At 36.8% G+C, this 22,700-nt stretch overlaps 1 protein-coding gene across 1 annotated transcript; it reads left to right on the forward strand.

The window, feature by feature from the left end:
* Positions 1 to 414: 414 nt before the first annotated feature.
* CCDC18 (coiled-coil domain containing 18) lies at positions 415 to 22,047 on the forward strand. The gene is made up of 25 exons (XM_066555687.1): positions 415 to 523; positions 780 to 927; positions 1,107 to 1,257; positions 1,761 to 1,928; positions 2,827 to 2,936; positions 3,791 to 3,919; positions 5,456 to 5,552; positions 6,199 to 6,320; positions 6,811 to 7,120; positions 7,310 to 7,413; positions 7,519 to 7,679; positions 8,149 to 8,369; positions 9,162 to 9,272; positions 9,889 to 10,020; positions 10,741 to 10,875; positions 11,469 to 11,546; positions 13,027 to 13,143; positions 14,356 to 14,523; positions 14,979 to 15,121; positions 15,549 to 15,712; positions 16,502 to 16,715; positions 17,266 to 17,365; positions 18,379 to 18,495; positions 18,926 to 19,071; positions 21,919 to 22,047. The coding sequence occupies exons 2-24, from the start codon at positions 788 to 790 to the stop codon at positions 19,055 to 19,057; spliced, it is 3,324 nt and encodes a 1,107-aa protein (XP_066411784.1). The 5' UTR covers positions 415 to 523; positions 780 to 787; the 3' UTR covers positions 19,058 to 19,071; positions 21,919 to 22,047.
* Positions 22,048 to 22,700: the final 653 nt, after the last annotated feature.

Below are 22,700 nucleotides of genomic sequence, written 5' to 3' on the forward strand. Positions count from 1 at the left end.
GCGCACGCACCTAGGGGCGGGGCGGGCCTGGCACCGCCCCGCCCCCTCCGCCCCGCCGCACCAATCGCCGCCCCGGCAGCGCCGCGCCGCGCCCGCCCACAGTGCACCGCGGCGGCGCGCGCCGATCCCGCCCCCAGCGCGCCGGCGGCCGCGCCGCGCCTGCGCCGTGGGGGCCCCGCGCAGTTCGAGCGCGGCGGGAGCGGTGCCGGGCGCTGCCGTGGCGGGGACGGAGCGGCTGCGATACCGACACCGGCCCGCTCGGAGCCCAGCGACGGCCGCCTGCGCCCCGTGCCACAGCTCTCCGCCACCTCGGGCCCCCGGCTCGCGGTCCTGCGGCGCTCCCCGCACTGGCTCTGGTGCTGCCCGCCCGCCCGGGGCCGGTTCGCTTTCGTCTCTCGTTGCGCTGGTCACGGGCAGTGAGGCGAGTTTAGCGCGTTCGCGGGTGCGCCGTTCGCTTCTCGAGATCCCCGCCAGGTGCACCGGACTGCCGGAGCTCTGGGATGCGCTGCGTGACGGATTCTTGGTAAATAATGTACAGCAGGTTTTTCCAGTTTTCATGTATGGCAAGTCATGGAGCTTTTTGTACTTCATGAATGCATAGAGAACTCCTCACAAAAGAGACAGACTGTTACTTTGATCTAGTGAACATAGGAAGGAGGAATGTGTGAAACGTATACATTTGGAAATTGAGTTTATTTTTTTTCTCCTTTCTTTTTTCTATTTTTGCACATAGTTTTCATGCCCATTTAACAGTGTTTTAATATCAAATAGTACTTTAGCCTTATGCATGTTACCAATGGAATGTAGTATGTGGACTTGTTCTAAAAGTGATGCTGATGACGACCTGCTCGCAAATGTGCAGTCATTACAGAATCAGCTGAGGAGAACTGAAAAAAACCTGCAAACTGTAGAGAAGGAGCTTTCCAGGTATGAGTGTGTCTGGGAATGAGAACCTCCTGTCTCTTGTAGCATAGCTCTGTTGTATTCTGTGTGATGGATTACCGTGATTAGCTCCTTTTCTGCTTTTTGTTTGAATAGTCTTTATGAGCAACCTAATAAAGAAAAAAAAAACAGTCGTGACTTTTTGCTCTCCCTCCAAACACTAGTACAAGGGAATATTACAGCCACTGCTTCGATGAGGTTACAGATGTCCTGCTGCAGGACTTTGTACAGCCCAATTACGATTGTCAAGGCTTTTCCAGCTGTAAGAAGAATTCTGGGAGAACATCTCGCCAGGATCTTCAAAGAAAAGGCAAAGTAAATATTTCTCTTCGTTACTCCTTTTTATTACTTTGGTTTTCTATCCTTTGCTATGTTTTGGAGCATTTTTGGCTGCTGGGCTCGGAGTAGATACACTGTAGAACCGGGCAGTGATGTCAAGTGAGCACCTTAAACATAGTATCCCTTGAGTTCTTTGCTGTGGGGAAGTTTCCGCTCCACCTCTCAGTGCTTGAGGCTTGTAGGAAAGATGGGGACAAAGATTTTGGCAGGTCCTGTTGGGATAGGACAAAGATTTTCACTGATTTAGATGAGATGTAGCAGGTGTTTTACTCATGAGGGTGGTGCAGCACAGCCACAGGACCCCCATCCCAGGAGACATTCAAGGTCAGGTTGATCTGCTTCAGGTTGTCCTTGCTCATTGCAAGGTGGTTGGAGTAAATGACCTTTAACGTTCCCTTTCAACCCACACTGGTTTTGATTCTATAATGTGTTTTTATATAAGAGTGTATATATATAAACAAACATGTTTTTATATCTAGTCTTACTCTGTATCTGCAACTTTGGATAAAACTGTGGAAGAAAATGAACAACTTCAGGAGAAGTTCGATGCCCTTCATGAGCAAAATGCATCTTTGACTTCTCAGAATCACTACCTGAAGAACAGAGTGGAAACAATGAACTTTGAATTGATGCAGTCCAAAACAAAAGTATGTATCTTTAGTGTACCCCATGACACCCAGTGACCATGATTTTTGAGTTTAGAATTCCAAGCAGAATGTGCTGGGTTTTGTCTTATTTTAATCTGTGTAAGTTTAATATTTAGTATATATTTCATAATCAATATTAATCTTGGACAGAATAGTTTGGAATCTATTTCTCCATGGGCAAAACAACTATATTAATTATGAATTCTATCTACTTATGTTTCAAAATTTAGTCTAAAGACAGTAAGCCACAAAATGAAAAACTCTCTATGAGAGAAAATAGTTCAGTAATGCATTTAGTACTGTACATTCATGTGTCTGAGACATTAATGGGAATAATAATGGCACAGTAGTCAATTGTCTAGGAAATGAAAATAGTTGATCTCAGCTTGGATTAATATTGCTATTTGGAAAAAAGTGAAGATGAGTTAGAAAGGAATATTGTATCTAATAAATCATTACTGATTTAGTTTACATTTGTCTGTACAGGTTTATTTCAGGACAACTATGTTGATTTACTTGGTTTATATATAATATTAATAAAGCATAGCTATGCTTAGTGGATTTTGTTTGAGAATTGTTATCTCCAAAACACTGCAAATAAACAGATAAACAAAATGTTTGCCTGGCACTGAAAGAAGAAGTAGTTGGATATAAACTTCTGGGGAAAAGCAAAAGACAAGATCAACCTGTAAAGAAATAATTGTCCTAGACAGAATATCACACTGGAACTGGAAGGAATGTTAAATGGGCAGAAAATTGGAGTTAAGGTGGTGTAGATGAACAAACATAGTTTACAGTAGGGTTAAGAGCACTGTCATTCAGCAAGCAGATTGTTTTTCTGTTTCTTACCTGTATACATGCAATTGTTAATGAAACCCCAAATATGTTTGTATTTCAGATTTCATATCTTGAGGCTGCTTTAGCTACACATTTAATCAGCATTCCGAAGCTGAAAGAACAGATTGTAAATTTGGAAGCAGAAGTTTCAGCTCAAGATAAAATTCTGAAGTAATGTGTATTTTCAAATCAATATTTTATTGTTGTCTTCCTGCTAGTCCAGTCTCTTTTTAGGGATGACATAATTTCTGTGTGGGTCATGTAATCTGAGGTCTGAAACTTTAATTTCAGAGCCATTTCTAGGAGGAGGGATGTGGTTTAGTTTGTGCTGAATGAACTTCAAGAAACTGAGAAAAAATAATAAAGACTGGTGAAAGAAACCAGTTTGTAATGTGTGCTGAATAGGAATGGGGCCTTACAACTGGGTAGGGTGATTGCCACATGGCCACATAGATTCTCTTGTAACCAGCATACATAATTCTGAACATGACCTTTGTGTGTTCTTTGTAACATAAAGGATTCTTTCTACATGAGTGCATTAATCAAGGCAAATGGCCAGGTAAAACTGATGTAATTGCTGTTCAGAGGTGTCAAGAAGACATCCCTGGTTGTCAACTTGCCTTACAACCTCATGTTATGGAATATTCAATTAATATTTCAGTAGTCTGGCTTCACAAAAAAAAGCAAAAATACTTATGTTAAATTTATATTTTAGTGTTCTTTCCCAGTCACACCTCTTGGCAGAGAAATTATGATTTCTATGATCAGAGCTCATGACACAAAGTCAGCTCTGGGTCCTTGGCAGTTGTGACACCCGGTGCCTATTGCTAAGTCTTAGATACCACTCCAGGCTGCAGACATACTCCTGGGGAGTCTGCAGACTCTGGGTGCTCCTGACCTAACTTTGAGAGTTACAGCATCTTTGTCTAGCACTTCTGGAACATTGTATGCACTAAAGAACAACAGAAATCTATTTTCTTTACAGAAAGTTCTTATTTTTTTATTATGCTTTCTTTAATTGCTAGAGATGCAGAAGATAGACTAGATCAAAATCAGAAAACAGCAATGGAAAGAGAACACATGTTGGAAAGATATCAAAAGGGCTATAAAATACTGAAAATTGAGTTAATTGAACAAAGCAAGCAAGGAAAGAGGTAATTAAGTAATTTTAATAAATGGAGCATAGAATAATAGAGCATAAGTGTTTATTTCCATTGGCAGTGGCTTGCTTTGTGGAATCAAATTACTTTTCTGTTTTAAGGATGTTATTTTTTAAAAAAGGGGAAATTCTGTGGTAAGGTACTGATTACTTAAATGGGCACATTTAAAAATCTTGAAATCAGCCGGTAGCTGCAGGCTGATAGCACACGTTAGTGCCCAGTTTATCAGCTGGTTTTTTCCTTCAGAATGGAGGTACTGCAGTGGAAAGCTTCAGTGTCCAGAATATATTTTTCCTGAATTATTTTTGTACTTGTCTTGCAAGAACCTGCAGTGCATACTCAGCAGCTGGTATCCAGCAGTATTCCTTGGTGTGAGTAAAATGATAAAAGAACACCTTAATCAAGAGAACATTTTTATGTTATCCTTAATCTTACCTGTCTATGTGACACTGTTGAAAAGGGTGCTGTAATTCCATCTCAGTCCCCATTTCCCTTTCCTATTGCCTCTTTTAGCCTAGTGGCTCTGTCACTACTGGAGGGAGTTTGGGAATTTGACTGTTGAAAGTTGCTATGAACACTCCTATCAGCTCCAAAATGTCATTTTAAAGAAGTGAGTGGAATAAATAAAAAGATCCATATCTTCCCTATTAATTTAACTGCATTACCTGGGGCAAAAAAATTACCTGAATTAATGGCTTGGGAAAGCATTTCTTGAACCTTTTAAATACAAACTCTTTGTTTGACTTGTGCCTCTACCCATGAAATTACCTCTAACCTTCTTAAGGTAAAAAAATCCAGAAATACTGTGGGGCTTGCACTGCTGGTTGAAGAAATGTTTTGCTTTATGATTGCTGCTCCTTCAGAGCATGTGGTCTGGGACTAGCTGTACTTAGTTACTAGTTGTAAATGTAAATATTTTTGTACTTCAGAAAAGCTGAGCTTCTGCCAGGTGTTAAGTAGGATGTTATGGTTAGTATCAACAATTATTTTGGTTTACTTTTAATCATTAATTGCAACAACTTACTTACAGGCAACCTGAAGTGCTTTGGGCTAATGCTATGTTGTTGTTCTGAAATGCTCTTATCCCCTTCTCTGGATACTTTTGCCATCTCCAAATAGGCACTGGTCCCCAGACTGAGAGACCCCAGTCTGAGGCTTGGCTGTACTTAGATGAGGCACTGCCCCAGCCCCTGAGTGGAAGAGAGAATGGTTTTGAGCAGCAGGAATTCCTGTGTGCCCACGTTGGCTGTCCTGAACAGACTGCACACCTGACTGTGCTGAGCTCACTCTGCAGCTCCTTCCCTAATGAGCCATGACAGGGGAAGGGCCAGTGCTGGGGAGTGACAGAGGGGAGCAGGGGGACTCTGGATTCTTTCTTGGAGTACAGTCTCATGTGATATCTGGGGCTTGGAAAGTTGGGAGAAGAAAGGAAGAACCTGGAGCAATTACTGCAGTAGTTGTTTTTAGTAACTGGAGAAGATAATTACATTAATGGCTGGAGTAAATTGGTTTGCATCTTTTGCTTGACAGAGCACAACAGCAAAGAAATGAAGCTTTGTTGAATGTGGAGGAGCTGACAAGGGCTTTTACAAAGTATAAAGCAGAAATAACTGAAAAATTAGAAAAGGTGAGAGTTTTTCCTTCTCTTGTATTTGCCATGGTGTGAAGATGTTTCTTCCAATAGGCCAGGCAGCCAATAGCAACAGGTTCATCAGTGAGTCAATTGTTTCCACTTGTTGGTGGCAAAGCCCTAAAGAAGTGGGACAGGGTAAGCAACTGTTTGTAGTGATAAATTCAGTTCTATAATTTTACACTCTCTTTGCACAGTCTGCATCTTTGCAGTATCCCATTACTGCTGCTGTTTCTCATGTCTCCTGCTTGCCAGCTGGGAAGTTTACATTTTAAAAATACAAGGTCCTTTAAAAGCTCTTTTTCTTCCATATGTATAAGCTGTTCAATGAAACATGTGCTGAAGAAGAGTTAAGATGAAAATGAAGTAATCTCCCTAAGTTAGCTCTTACAGAGATTTTTGTTTTGTTAGACTTCTTTCCTTGTGGAACAAGGCTGCCAACCACAAATATACCCTAAAATATTAAGGCAATTTTTTCCTAAATGACAGAAAAAGAAAATTTCTTTGCCTCTTGCCTTCTCTTCACAATAGTGAGCAATAAATAGTATTATCTACTGACTTACCAGGAAGAGCATAATGTTATTTTTAAAGTAGCCTCTTGACACGAAAGCTGTACAGTAATGAAAAGTAATTGCTTTTTAAGGCTAAAGCTGAAGAAGTAGTCTTGGGAGAACATTTGATTAAGTGTGAAAAAGAAAGAGAGAAGTTGAATGATAAGTGTATCAGCTACAGGAAGGATCTAGACATCCTAGAAGAGCAACTAAGGTAACACAAAGGCTTTTAAAAATTCTCTGCACAGTGTTTTTACAAGAACTTGTATGTTGCAAGTGTCACTGGGAATGTTCTGCTCAATTCATATAGTTCAATACATTTCTACTCTCTTTCTGTAAGTAATTTTTAAACACTTTAATCCCACATGCTGCCCCCATTCCCAGGAAGAAGCCCCCCAAGCCTTCTGGGGCATTGTTCATGGGCTCGCTGGCTGCTGCTGCTGCCATGGGCTGCACTCAGGCCTCAGTGAGGTTGTGATGCTGACTGCAGCTCATGGAACAGTCACACCTGGGCTGGGCTGCTCTCTGTCCCAACTCTTTCCAGAAGTTCTTTGGTAATTCCCTCATTGCTTTAATGAGGGTAGACAACTATCAGCTGATTGTTTTTAGAATTGTTAGGTTTGGACAAACACCTTTTGGACAAAGACATTTTTGGTGTTATTCAATTTACATGCTTTGTCCACACCTTTTAAATGTCTTTTTAGACAATTAAAGGAAGAGAATCACAACAGAAAAGAAGAAATTAAAGCTCTAGAGGCAAAGAACACTGAAATTACATCAATGCTGAATCAGTCTGATCAGAAGATCATCAAGCTTGAGAGTGAACTTTCTGAAAAAGAAATAGTACTTAAAGAGAAAAATGCTCTAAAAAGTGAAAATGAAGAACTGAGAGCACTTACTGCAGAGCAACAGAACCACTTGAAACTATGTCATCAAGAAATAGAGGATTCAAGGGAAGAGCTCAACATCCTGGAAACCATTATTTCTCAGTTGTCTTTAAGTACACCTGAAGAGGTAGAGTAACTGATACAGCCTTAACAGTGTATTATGTTTTGAATCATTTTAAGGATTGAGTTATCCAAACTTTTAATATCCTGGTATGTGTCTTAAAATTTATATGCCAGCATAACAGATGAATTAAGGATGCTGTGGAGTAATAAAAGGCTGATTTTTCATTGATCTTTGTTTTCTGTTAACTTTTAGTTTAAATGGCACCATTTCAAACACCAGCTCCTGAATTCCTCAGCAAAAGAAGCTAGCCCTGAATCTTGTGGTCAATCAAGTAAACCTTTGATTGCAGACCTAAGGTATAACTTTCTGGTTCCTGAGCTATGGCAAGATTAGGCAGATGATAAGGTGCTATGAGAATTAACATGCAGAATGTTAAATATCTGTCTCCTTCTTTATAATAGCATTAATCTGGCAATGAAAGAAACAGAAATTCAAAAACCTGATGCAAACTTAACTATCTGTACTGGAGCTGAGCATCTTTCTAACAGTAATGAAGGACAAGGAAACAGCAGGTTATGTGAGCTGGAAACAGAGCCTGTCAAATTGACCAGGAATCCAGAAGGTAAGCTTGCTGAAATAGCTGTGCAGCTCTGTCTAATTAATCCACAGAACAGAAATGTTCTGCAAGGGTTCAAGTTGGTTTTACAGTATGTGTGCTTTGGTTTTGAGCATTTTGCCATCTTGGAAACTGTCAAGTTCTCCAGACACAATATATTTCTTTCTTTAGCTGCTTTAGTTTCTTGTTCAGCAATAGCTGAGCAAGGAGTTGTGTTGAAATGGAACCATGTATTTTTTTCTTTAGGCAGATTGTGCTAAAATCTGTATTTTTGTTGACTCTTTTCTCTGTATCCTGCTGTGTTTCTCTGATTGCTTCTGTCATTACTGTTAGGACTGCTCCATGGAATTATGTCAGGGCACCTGTATGATGCTGTCTTTATTTTGTTTGTTTTCATGAGTCACTGCATTGAGTTACATTATTGGTTTGCATGTTCTTTTGTAAATTAATTTAAATTTATTTTTTCTACTTTGAGAGAGGAGAAAATGTCAACAGTTGGAACTTATAAGCAAACAATTTGAAAAGGTGAGGCAAAAATTCCAGAAAGAGATAGAAGAGCTACGCACTAAACTGATAAAAGCAGATGATGAGAATTCTGCCTTGAGGACCAGCATGGCTCAAAGAACCAGTCAGTTTCAAACCATACAGGAAGACCTGTTGAAGAAGGCTTCAAAAACTAACAGCTTAGAGAGAGAAGTAAGTTTTAAATAGCACTGCAAAGAATATGCCCTTTTTTCTTCAGTCAGTAATCTAAGATAAGACAATAGTTATGGAAAAACTGCAATTGCCATAATAATTTTAAAATCTGATTAATTTGAGAAAAATTCAAACTAAACTTTTCAGCAAGCAGAAAGGCTTAGCAACCTTAATTTGTTAGTTGTCAGAAATACTGTTTTAAAGCTGGTGTAGGGTTAGTTGTCAGAAATACTGTTTTAAACTTAGTAGGCTTTTCTGCAACTACTTTGATTTGCTATGTGGAAAATATGCACAGTCTTGTTCCTTTGGTGTGGTTGAATCAATGGTAATCCTAGGAAACAGGTTGAAGGAACAGTTGTATTTTTCCTCATTAAATGTTACTGTAGTTGCCAGAGATGAACATCATTACCAGGGAGTCACAAAAGAAAAAATTTAAGCTTCAGCTTTTCTTAGGATGAATAAATTAAATTGCTAATGTTTCCATTCTGGTGCTAATGTGTTTACAGAGTTCAGCATAATGGGCTTTGCAGTTATTTCCTAATAATGAGTGTAAATGTTATAAATATGTAAAGCTATTTCACTGATAATTGATTGGATAAATTGTAGGTAAATTGTCCTGAATATTTCTCTGTAAGTAATAAAATATAATAGTTCAACAAAATCAACCAAACAATTTATTAAAAATACTATAGTAGTAGCTAAAATGGAATTGGTGATAAGAAAGTGCATACAAATATTTGAATAAAACTGAGACAGTTGTCTACATGCTGTTTTGTGCATATTTAATTTCAGATAAGAAAGAAGTCTTCTCAGCTTTCTGCACTTGAGAAACAGTTGGAAGAAAAGACTATTGCTTATTCCAGTGCTGCTGAAAGAAATGTTGAGTTGGAACTGGAACTCATGGTAAAATGTTCTCAGTGAGAAACCACATTTATTTAAAAAGACATAAAAGTTTAACTTGACAGTGGTATTCCCTGTATTCAAAATGTGGGGACTTTCAGATCTGCTAAATAATCTATGCAGATTTTAGGAACACAGGTTTTAAAAACAGAATCTTGTTTGGAATAAAGCATCCTTTTTTCCCTGCCCTTGAATGTAGTAGGTTATTAATGAACATGTTAGGTTTTCCATGTGGTCACATATGCAATGAAGATCTGGCCCTGTTGAATTGCCATTTGTTTCAGTGACATACATGTAGATTTGTGAATTAAAAAGTCTTCAAAAGGTTATTTTAAAGATTCCATCTATCTATATGAACACAGAATTTCTTTTTGTCTTTGTCAGGAGTTCCCTGTGCCATAATCCATCTTGGCAGACAGCTTGTGTCTGTAGTGGCTGCATTTACTGACATTCTGTACCTGTGGTATAAGCCTGACATCCTTTGAGATGACACATGCTCTGTGTAAATTCAGAATTTTGTTTGTTGTTCCTTTATGAAATCTAGAAACCAGATGATCAAATAACTTAATATCACAGCTAAATGTTTTTATTCAGTCCTTTTATTGTTGCCACTTCCCAGGGAAAAAACAGATGCATTCATGAGCTGGAAACAACTATCAGTGAAGAACATGAGAAAATAACTTCTGCTTTTGAAGATGAAAAGTTGTTTCACCTCAAGCAGCACAAAGAAATGGAGAAACAGATTGCTCTAGTAAGACCTTTATGGTGTGGTATTATGTATGAGTGTTATACTTGGTAACTTTTTCATATATTGATTTGTCTTGTAATTTCGAGACACATCCATTAAAATGTTATGTTAAAAAACCTCTTTCTTCTCCCTACATTGCCTGATTTTACTACATCTTCTATCTAGCTAGCTATACAACTTTCCCACTGAAATACTCATATCCTGCTCAAGTGAAGAGAAATAAGGACTTAGGAAGAGTACTGTTGTTTTTTGCTCCAAACACACAGGAAAAAAAGTATAGCTTTAGTGCCTACTGGATTAAAACATGTCAGCTTCTAAAAGTGTTCTTGTTGCCTGAACCTCTGCCTAACTGAGCCTTGGGAGCATCTGCATTCAGGGGTTTTTCAGTCTCTAGAGAAGAAATGTTTCTCCATGTGATTAGAAATATAACTGTGATTATTTCTAGCTGTTTAAGAAGCTTCTCATCTTTTAGTAAAGAATGGATGCATGTCTTATTGTGTTGGTTGGTGACAGCCAATTACACTCTGTCTGCCCTCATTCTCCTCTGGAATGAAGATATTTAGTGCTTGGAATTTCTTGATAATTTGAAGACTGTGCAATACTGTTGATGGCAGTAATGTACTTAATTTTCCTTATAAAAATGATGGGTGAATAAATATGAATGACATATTTAGATGAATACATTTTTATTAGAAGAATAAATTACTGTTTACTTACGGACAGCTTCGGACACAGCTGGAGAAGAAACATCAACAAGTCATTGAACAAGAGAAAATAATATCTATTTTACAACAAGAGGTTGTACATAAACAGCATCACATTGAATCATTGGATGGGCTGCTCATAGGAAACAGAGAGGTAAGGCTGGCTCCTCACTTTCTTAACATGCAAATCAAGCAAATGACCAAAAATAATGGAAAGCATATCCATAAATACATGGAAAAATTGGGGAAAATGAAAGATGTTTATGTTTATGCTTCTTAATTCTTGTTTGAGCAATTGACTGAATCTAGTGTAGTCACCAATTACTACTACTACTACTACATATTGGTCAAATTTTAATGACCTTTCAGTATTTTCTGTCTTAGCATTCTCTTTATGCTTCTGTATTGCCCCTTGGGCTTCTCTCTCTAATGAAAGGAAAGAGATCTGGATAAAGAATGTTTGCATCAATCCTGCACTAGGTGGAAAACCAATAATATTCTAGTATGATAATGTTTTATACCTTTTAATAATGCCTGTTGCTGCAGAATATGGAGAGACATTCTCAGCCACCAAATTCGCTTCAGAGTTTCATGCACACTAACACAAGATACAGGATCAGATACACTGATCTGCATTTTTTCCTGATTATCAGTTTTTATTAAATTACTTACAACTTTATAACATTAGATTAATGTTATGTGATATTTATATTTGGTTCTCTTGAATAAAAATGTCTGTAAAAACAGGAAATGGAAAATCAAAATGTCAAGAAAGATCAAGGATTGAAGATGCTGGAAAGTCAGTTAAGAGAAGAAAAAATCAAAGTTAGTAAACTCTCTGTAATGTTCAAGTAATAGTTTTAAAGTTTGCAGTAACAGTGTATTTCCTTTTATCTTTTATGGAAAAACTGTTTTATATAAATTTCTCTTAAGTAAATATTCCAGAAGTTGTCTGAAGTATTTATTTTTTATCTGTTGTTTAATTTTTTTTTTTGTTTTCTTTTTTTAATTAAGAAAAGTATGATGAAACCTACAGTATGAGATGATGCAATGCATAATTGCTTAATGCAGTTACTGTAGTTACAAATAGGGCAAACTTGTGCTTCTTGTACTCTTAAAGTCCAATGTTGTCCCATAGAGCTCATGTTATAAGTGCTTTTGCTCTACATATGGCATGTGTTTGAGACACATGTGATACTGGAATGTTGGGCATGCTTTTAGCCATCTTTAGCTCTTCCTAGTGTTTGCCTGATAAATATTTTCCATGCAACACTTGTAACAGGATTTTAATGAACCAATGCCATGTGCAGATTTACCCCAGGCAAGGATTAAATCTTCAGGCTATCAGTGAGAAGATACTGGGGACTTTGCTGTTCCATGCTTTTTCTGAGCTTGTGTAGGGTCAGTTTGCTATCCAAGTGGCTTTGCAGTACTTGATATGTTTTACAGAGACTTAAAATTAAGACACATAGTAATTTCTCTTCTAAAAACTCTTGAATCAGCTGGGGGCAGAGATGTCCAGTATAGTTTAGAAAACTGCCAGTCTGATTGCAAAATTGAAAGAATTAGACATTCTGCAGCTAAGTTCAGCACAATTCTTATTGATGACAAATCCTAGCATTGAAACCAAATGTTTAAGAAAAGCCTAATTACTATGTCTTAGGATCTCAGGGTTTGTTTGTTATAATTTTCATCAGTTCAAGGTTATAGGGTATTTGTTAGAGATTACTCAAACCCAAATGAGCACTAAAAGTGTAAAATAGATTGACAGTGTTGGCACTGCTCAGAGTTCTTCCTTTCCCATTTGGTGAAACTCAGGCACTGTCCCCCAGTGCAGAAAGGGAAATCATGCTGCTTGGGAACTTTTTGAAAAGAATTGCAGTAAGATCTGAGTGGGTTTTTTAAAAACATGTGTGCCCACTCACCTATGATGATAATTCCAAATCTATTTATGCATTTCTATATGTAATGAAATATGATGGATTAATGATTTGGCATTGATCCTATGTTTGTTTTTAAATTCTAGCTACTGACAAATGCTGGCATATCTTCTCAGAACTGATAGTCTCATCTGATATAAACACAGTCTAAAGTATTATCATTTTGAATTTCACAAATAACTTCAATTTTGAAGACTATTCCAGTTTTAAAGTCTACTATAATCTTCCATGACTGTTTTAATACTCATATGATAAAAATATAACTTTTCTGATGTTTTACACAAAGCTGTCTTTTAATACAATTTTTAGACCAGTTAATACAAACCATGCCATGCAATTTTGAATAATCTATTGCATTCATCTAGGTACAACAACTTGAGTCAGCACTAAATGTATGTAAGGAAGAAGTTGCACTGTATTTGAGTCAGTCACAAGAAAATAAGGAGATGTTTGAGAATCAGCTGAAAGAAAGGTCTGAAGAGGTAATAGGTTGTTTTATAACTCTTCTGTATTGCAGAGAACTCTTGTTATGATTGATTTAATCTAAAAGTTTGTGAAATGACAGCCAAAATTTGCAACAGGACCTGTGGATGGGAAGTAAGCTGGGAAAAAATGATACATTTTGTGAAGGTAAAGGGGAAAATCATAACTCAAACCCATGGGGTAATTTAAGGGAAAAGAAGCATTAAGATAAATGAATTGTTGAAAGAAGTAACAAAATCAGAATAATGTGGAACAAAACATTATCATGGAAAAGATGGAGAGAGCACTATTGTAATATAAATTTAAGGGCACAAAATTGATCTGGTTTTCAACTGTCTCAATGGCGATGAAGTCCTGGGCATAAAAAATGTTTACTTCTAGACCCTGAGTTTTATCATACTTTCCACTACTACTTGAAAGCAAGAAAGAGTCAACTTTAAATATTAGAAGGCATTTTTATTTGTGGGTGAAGTAATTATATAGCAGGTTGGTCATGTCAGTGCTGGCCTCCCTGCTGAGAGAGGCTTCAGTCAAGTGGAGGCTGCTGGACCCTGCACAAGATTAGCTTGATGGAAGCTGTGGGGTCTGTCACACAGAAACCTGTGATATTGACTGCTGCTTCCTAAGCCCTAAACCCTGCTGTTCATATGAGGGGACTGGATCCTGGGTGAAATATCAAGTGTAGCAAGTGAGGCTTTATTTTTTTTTTCCCCCCTCCAGAACAGTTCCCTCTGGCATTCACCACTGAGAAACCAGATTAGTCAACATAAAATAAGTTAGGCACTCAAAATTTTTTTTATTGGAATGACTATTGTCATACAGGCAAAAAGAAATAAAGGGGAGGACTGAGAACAAAATCTCAAGGGGAAAACAAGGACTTTCTGAGAAATAAAGAAGACTGGCAGAAAGAAAAGTAGTTCTAACTAAAAATCTGTTATGTATGGTTTTAAAATATTGTCAAGTGCTATCTAGAAAGTAAGAATCAAAACCTGGGACTGACTGAGAAGTTGCTACTTTCCTCAGTGTATAAAGCATAATACAGTGATGAATTATGAGATCTGTTATGTACTGTTGAAACTGTAATGCAACTAAATTCAGACACAAAAGTTTTATTGCATCACAAGTGTGATTCTGTGTTCATTAAGAGAGAATAGCTGAAGCAACTGCAAATAAAAATGTTTTATTGTAAGGAAAAATAAATGTCTTTTCAGCTTCATTATTTGCAGAAAGAAATAAAAATTAAAGGTCAGACAATTCAGGACATGGGTGAACAAAATATTCTTCTGCAACAAACTTTGCTTCATCAGCAGCAAATGTTACAGCAAGAAACTATTAGAAATGGAGAGTTGGAAGATAATCAAATTAAACTTGAAAAACAGGTACAGTATGGTGAGAATTGTATACATATATGGAGAAAATTAAATGCCTTATATATGTTTTCTTAATACCTATAAAATCTGAATATTTCTTTGATAACTGAGTTGATAATTATTATTTGATATATGTAAAATAAAGAGTTTAGTGGCTTGTTTTATCTTAATCCAGGTTCTGAGCTATCAAACATTCTAGTTATCATTAGAGTGGCTAGGCACTTGGAAAATCAAGCCCTAGACTGCAGTTAAGTAGACGTGCATTTAAATTCAGAAAGTTGCATCTTGTTGCATTTACTAGAAACTATTTTTCTTTCAAATGTGCAGAGTTTTAGTTTTAAATTGCCTACAGACTATAAAGAAATCTGTTGTGTGAAAACTCTCCCTGTGTGAGTTACAAGACAAGAATGTGTATTTCTTTGGTATGCAATTTGAAACTATTCTTTAAATGCCATTTCCAATAGGTATCCACTTTGGAAAAAAAACTCCAGAAGCAGAAAGCATGTGCAGAAGATGAGCTGAGAAAGGTGGAGGAGAAACTGCACCTAGCTTCTCAGGAAGCAGATTTAAACAGACAGAAGGTGGATGAACTGAATTGTACAATCAGGTAGGTTTAGGACAAATGAGAGGAGTATTCTGCACGTGGGCATATGGATGAGAACCCCTGCTCTCTGAAATGCTGTTCAGCTCTGGGCTTACACTTCAGTCTCTGGCAGCACAGACTGGAAATCAGAAGGGAAGCTTCTGACTAGCAGAAGCATGACTTTCTGGAACAGTTTTCCAGTGGAATTAATGCATGTCCTGGCAACCTACTTAGCCTTAAGATAGCAGTTCAAATCATAACCATATCAGCTTGCTTGTAATTGTAGAGAGTACATTCTGCACGAGCTTGCTAGTCTTAAAGAATATAGCTTTGATTACAAGAAAAGCTTACTTAACATGACTTCCCTTTCTATTTTATTCACAAACACTTGTCTTAGAGCATGTTGCTCTTGTTATTCCTTTGTTCATTTTGTTCTGGTTGCTTCTCTTAGACAGATGAAATTGGAGATGGATCAGTGCAAGAATGAACTTACTGGCATGGAAAAAGAAGCAGTGCAATTAAAACGAGATGGTGCAAACAAAGCACTGCAGATAAATCAGCTGGAAATCACTCTGGAAGAAGCAAGATCAGAGCTCAACAGAAGGGCAAATGAGGGTAATTTGGCTATTTTTTTCCTCAGGCTTCCTTTCATTAAACTATTCCTCTCTCTGTATTGGACATTTTTCCCTTCCCCCCCCCCCCCCTTTCATAATCAAGTACATGAGAGTCAAAAAATGATAATCTTTTTAAACCCAAACAAAACCAAACCCAAATGTACAACACCCCCAACAACCCAAAAATATCGCAAACATTTTTCACATTCTTTTGCAAATTCTCAGTTTTGTGGTATATACCTTCACCCCAGGTGAAATACTAAGTGGTTTCCCTGTAAACTGGTAATGCAGATTATTAATGTAATAGTCGAATGAGACACTTAGCTTTAATAAAGGCATATGCTATTCAAAAAATGCAGCTCTTTGAAACAAACAGAAAACTCCACAAATCTATGGAAATAGTAACAAACATTCAATCCATCATCTTCCATTTAGTTTAATTGGACCATTGTTTTAAGCCAGAGAAACAGCAGCAATTCTGCTTGCACTGTTCCTGGCACTGCATGGTCAGTTACTATACTGTGTCTGTACTGTCTCCTTGGCCACATGTTTTTAGATACTTCCTTATGTTTCAGGTCAATTGTTGATTATGAACTGAATAAAACTAGCAAATACTTAGGTACCATAAACATCTTTTTGTATAAGTAGTCGCTGTTTTTCTAGATTGTCCTAAAAATAGTGATACTGGAAATTTATTATGACCACAAGTGCTACTAGGTAGTGATGTTGCATGAAAACCCTGATGTACTGATGATTAAACATTCTCTTTTGTGGTGTGTGTGTAAAATAGTGAATGATTTTGAAGATAAGCTGCTTCAAAGTGAGACTTGCCACAGGAAAGCCTTACAGAAAATAGCAGAACTGGAATCTGCATTACAGAATGCCTGTGGAGAATTAAAGATCACTTTAACACGGCTCCAGGAGTTGCAAAATGCATTGCAGAATGCACAGTCCTCTCTGGAGGAGAAGAACATTGCTGTCATGGACCTAACAACTGAGCTCAGGTGAGCTGCTGTCTTTTCTGTCATGAAAACTTAGTTATGTTGATCATTCCTTAAGAATAGCAAGTAGTTTGGATGGGGTTTTTAATGTTTTTAGCAGCTCTATAGTTTTTAGGTGGTTTGGGGCCATCAGATAGCTTGATACTTGAGATCCTTGGCTCATTTTTAATTTCTAAAAGTGGTGCTGAATTCTTTTTGGGGAAAATTCTGTTTTAAAATCTGCTGAAATTATTTTAGGAATCTTAAAGCTGTGAAGTAATCATAAGAATAGTCAAATTGTCCAGTCTACTTTCTGACCACAAATTAATGACACTTTATTTTTTAAAGAATCCTGATTTAGTCAATTAAATAAATTGAATAATGAAGTTACTTAGAATTCCCCACCTGGAATATAATTAACAGAATGATTCTATTTGGGTTTGTTTCCTTGCAATCAATTCACCTTTAGGGTAATATGCTGTAAGTAAGTAATAGATCTCATGATTTTCAAGCTGGATATTTGAAGCTAAGCAACTGAATATGCATTGAGTAATTAAATGTATGAGAATTTCAGGTATTGCAAGGATGAAATTGAAGACAAAAAGCAGGAACTTCTTGACATGGACCAAGCACTGAAAGAAAGGAATTGGGAACTGAAACAAAGAGTAGCTCAGGTGAGATAATTTTTAAGCATGTTACTGACAATTATTCCTGTTCTACAGCAGATATCTTATAACAAGTTAGGTTAGGCCTGCTAGGTTTGGTTGCTTTGATGTATTTTCTCAAATTCTACTGGTTCCTACAGGCACAGTGCCAACCTCAAACCAGCTCTATGTTGTTGAAGCCTTATGTACCAGGAAAATCAGAAACCTTATGCCATAACCTGTCCCAAGACTCTTCATTAGTGATAAAGTTATGGGGCAACTGTTTTCATCTTGGTGTTTGCTAAGAGGAAGGAGAGATCTGTGCTGAAGGGTGCTTGGAGATGATAGATTCCTTTCCTTGTTTGCACTGCAGCTTATCTGATTCACATTAAAGCAGCCACTAAATATGAAATGATATCTTTGTTGTGAATAAATTTCTGTAGCTCACTTGAAATATTTTCAGATTTTTGGTCTGGCTTCAGGATTTGATGCCCATCATGGGAAAATTCTGCTTCTGTCACTTTATAATAAACCTCTTCCTGAAGGAGTTACCAGCCTTTGTCTTCAAGAATATTTGAGTGGGATTTGAATAAGTCTGCTCAAAGAACTGACACTGTCAGGAGGACAGATCATGCCATGTATTTTTGCCACAGTACCCTGTGAACTGCCCCAGGAAGTCATCGAAGCATTTGATGAACTGATTTTTTTTTTGGTTTGGCAAAATTTGGCACTTCCTAAGAAGGTGGATTAGTACAATAAATGACACCTATTTCATTGAAACAGATAACTTGCATTATGTGTATGTGAGGACCTAACATATTCAGTTATGGACTTTTTCCCAATTTTCCCTTTCCTTTTGTTTAGCCACTATTTAAATGAAATAGCTAGGGTGTAGCTTTATATTGACTACTCAAGAGAATACTCTTGAGGCTACAAAGGATTAATTTCATTCACTTTGCTCTCATAGTTTGTAATATGGCTTCTTAAAATCTGCATATTAGTTCAAAATAAAATATTTCCTTTTCTTCCTTTTTTACCTCTAGATTGCACAATTGGATATGACAGTTCGTGAGCATAAGGGAGAAATGGAGCAAAAAATAATTCAATTACAGTGTAATTTAGAGAAGTCAGAGTTGGAAATTAAGGAATGCAATAAACAGGTAATGCTTCTTAATCAAAAACACAGTTTCCCTAACAAAGGGCAGCTAATTCTATGAGAGAGTTTGTTCCTGGGACACAATAGCTGGCCAGATTTAATCTACAAGATAAAACCTCTTTTTTATTGTAGGGAGAGGGAAGGAATGTACCAGTAAAAATAGATGTTTGTCAATTAAAACTAAATTTTTTAAGGCTATAACAGTGCAAAAATGAAAAATGATTTTTCACTTGATATGATACGGCTCCCAAACTGCTCTTTTAGTAAAGGAAAATGGAGACAAAATAAAAAATTGACAAAGGAATCCAAAGTCAGGGTCAATACTGACAATATTTGGGAGTTTTGTTTGTTTTGTGGGTTTGGTTTTTTCTTAAATAAAATTGTTCTGACTTTGGTAAAATATTGGTTCTGATTTAATTGCATTTTCTGTTCAGATTGAGAGCTTAGAGAAAAAACTCCAGCATTCCAAAGATGAGCTTCGTGAAAAAGCGTTTGAATTGCTCCAGAGAGATCAGGAAATAAATCAGCTGAAGAAAAAAAGAATGAAAGAAAACAACATAGCCTAGAAGCTCTTGGAAAGGTAAAACATACCTTGGATAGAACAAATGATCAATTTTTAATGCCATTACTGTAGTGCCTAGAAGAAATTATATGGTGTCTCTTTAATGTGTCATTACTTCTCCCAGAATCATTGTATTCTTATCCCCTAAGTTTAATTATTTTAAAATTACAGATTTTATGGCAAACTCTTAATTGTCTGCTTTTTGTGGAGAAATTTGGTTCCTGATTATCTTTAGGGACCTGATTTTCTGGCTATGGATGATATGGTCTTCCTTGAAAGGAAACAAAGCAATATGCTATATGATGAGAGCTTCTTATGACTTAGGTACCTATTGTGTGAAAATTATTGCTATCGTGTGAAAATTATTGCATCAAAGGCCACTGAGCTCCAGCATGCTGTAGGAAGGAGAAGTGAGAATGTTTTGGCCTAGGGAATGGGAGTGTGGGGAGGGACTTGAGAAGACAGCTAACTTTGTGAATTGCACAAATCTTGGCTTTGGTGCATGAATCAGTCTCTACAAGCACGAATGGGGTCTGAGATAAACAGGCTTTTGCAGAAGTAAGTTCAGTCAAGGATGATTCCAAGCTAGAGTTAAACACCAAAGCCAGGATGGCCCCTGTTACTTTGGTTATGCTGCGTTTATGTGTTGGTTTTCCCCAGGGTGAGGGATCAGAGGAATTTCATTTCTGTGTGAACACCAAAGGCCTTTGGTATTCCAGATCATGAGGGCTTGGCTGTGTCCCAGCTGAATATGAAGTTTCTGTATTTGTTTCACTGCAAATTAAAGCAATGTCAGCTCTTCCGTCTGGAATTCTGTTAGGCTATTGATGATGCCCAAGAACAGGACAGTGACTGCTGCTGCCTTTCACACATACCATTAACAATTTCTAACTTTTCCTAAGGGATGATTCTGGAAGAAAGAATTTCCTAACTAGCCCCTGTACAATTGCTGACTAGACTCTTTCTTTCCAGACAAATTGTCTTGTTTTTGCTAAGGAATACCAGGTAGGAAGAGGCCTAAGAATGATATAAGAAAGACTTTGAAAATAGACCTGCTCTGGTCATGTTCCAACACTTGGGACAAGGAAATGAAATTTTATTTTCATTGTAGTGAAGTAGATAAAAAGCCACTGGATTTTGGAAGCATTCTGTGTAAACCATGAAATATGTTGCAGTGGGCTTCTGGCTCCATTTACAATATTATATGGTTCCTTCTTTGTTTAAAAATTAAGTATATTAACATAATGTAAGAAAACACTTTCTCCATTAGTAGCACATTGCAGACTGATTGACCAGACTTCCACAGAAATTTTCTGTCGTAGTTCTAAAAAATAAATTGCCTAATCTATTTAGGGAAAAGGGGTGGAGAGGCAGTGTGTATGCCTTGCCCAGGGGTACAGGCTGTCTCATTCTTTTTCTTCTTAATACATTGCCTTCCTTGCTTATTACAGAAAATATATTAGTTCAGGGCAGGAATTGCTGGGAGAGTTGATTTGTGTTCTGGTCCACTCTGTCCCTTTGGGACTCATAAAATAACCCGGTCACAGAGTTTTCAGTTGAATTATTCTTTATTCTTACCGTGCTTCAATCTGCAGTGAAAATTTTGTAACAATACAGCACTTGGCTATCCTTAGAAGCTGTAAATATTCCAAATAAAGGAACCAAAAATATCTTGCTGAACATTAAGAAGGGCTTTTTTCATTTTTCTGGGAAATTAAAGTAATTTTCTTTATTAAAAAAAAAGGCAGATTGGATTTACAGCAAGCTAATTTTTGTGACCATAGTTCCTTCTGAAATGAGAAGTAAAATTGTATTAAAATGATATAAGAAAAAATTGGTGCTTACAATGATTGACTTTTTAGAAAAGTGATTTTTACAACATTTTTGAAAAACTGCATAGCATTAAAAAAATAAGAATTACTGTAAGCTTTCATTTGTTAGCTGTAAGCTGCTTATATGCTACTTACAAGTGTTTCTGTACAGTATGTATAGCATTCCTCATAAAGAATAAATACCTAGCTAAACATAGATAGATAAACCGAGGACCAACATAACCTCTTTTGAAAATTTATAATTAACAAGCACCTTAGTATACTATGATGTGAAATAGTAGTGGCTGATAGTCTCTTTTTGTGCTCCAGCACTAACTAATGTAAACATGGCTGCTGTGTATATATCTTAAAGACACCCAAAACTCTTATTTTTTTCTGTTAATGAATAATTAGATCCAGCATATTCACTTGTTTTTAAAAGGAGGGGTAGGGGTAGTGAAGCTCTAGAAACGAACAAAAAGCCCCTAACCTCAAACATGCTGTGTTTGGCTGCATTTACTTCTATACACAGCTTACATTTGTTTTGCTGTTTTTCTTGCTCAGTGTTAGTGGACATCATAGGGTTTTTTCCTCTTAATACCTTGATACTGTTGATGGGGTTTCTGCAGACACTTCCTGAACTGTTAGCAGCTTAAGAACAACATTGTAATCCAACATGAAACCTTAAGCCCCCTGCAGAGAAGTTATTTCCAAAGACAATGTTCATTTAAACTGTACAAAATTCTTACAGGGATTTGCATCTGAAGATTTCTTCTCAAAAATATTCTGCATAACATTTTCCTTCTTATCTGCTGGAACTTAAGATGGTATTGGAAAATTTGTAAGTTCTGCTCTTGGAGAAAGCAAATGCACTTCGGTTACAAGAACAGTGAACAAAAATGCATCAATAACATAAATCAGAATTTGAGATGGCAGCCATGGACTTGAGACCTGCTGTTAGTTTTCTTGAATTTGTAAGATAAAGTTTAATAATGAAGAGTAACATGTTGGTACAAATGGATTTTAGCTATGGTAATCACATATTTTGTTTCAGGTGCAAGAACTGTGAAGGAATGAGTGCTGTTGCTGGCATTGTCACTGTGCATTCCAAGAGGACATTTTAAAGTTGTATTTCTAAATAAGGCATGTAATTATTTGTACTGAAGCAGATAACAACCTTTTTATTTTTCCAGCTGTTATTGAGATTATTGCCTTAATTGAATATCATATTAATTTATCTTTTATACTTCAGAATAAATTTTTTTTAAGTTGTAGGGATTCATTTCAGCTGTCATATTTTTCCAAGGTTTTTAGATTATGTATTTGTTTAATATCTCACTTCTAACTAAAAGCACAATGGTACTACCTTATTAGCAATTTTTGCTTGGGACTATTTTATCTTTTTTGTACAAATGCAGTGATGCAGACGCAATAAAAATATAAATATATAAAGATATTTATTAAAATTTACCTGTTTGTAAGATGCTTTGGGACACTGATTTGATCATAGACACTGGCAAAACCTGCTTCCTTTACTCTAAGCAGTATCTTTAAGATGCACAGGGTTGTGGGACAGGGCCATAAAGCTTGAGGTTGTTTCTTTTGATATTTTTAATCAAACAAAAATCCATACAAAAATTCCCATTGATTAAATTCACATCATAACTATGCATTCTAAAACATATTTATTTCCAGGTTTCCAAAAGTATTACACAATTAAGCTGGTATGAATGGCTAGTGGCCCCACTTTTATATTTACATAAGCATCAGAAACTGCAAATATGCTTTTGAGGCATCAGTCTAAGTCTGATTAATGCACACAGGATTTATGTGCAT

The sequence above is a fragment of the Molothrus aeneus genome, chromosome 9 (genome assembly GCF_037042795.1).
Source record: "Molothrus aeneus isolate 106 chromosome 9, BPBGC_Maene_1.0, whole genome shotgun sequence".
Lineage (NCBI taxonomy): Eukaryota > Metazoa > Chordata > Aves > Passeriformes > Icteridae > Molothrus > Molothrus aeneus.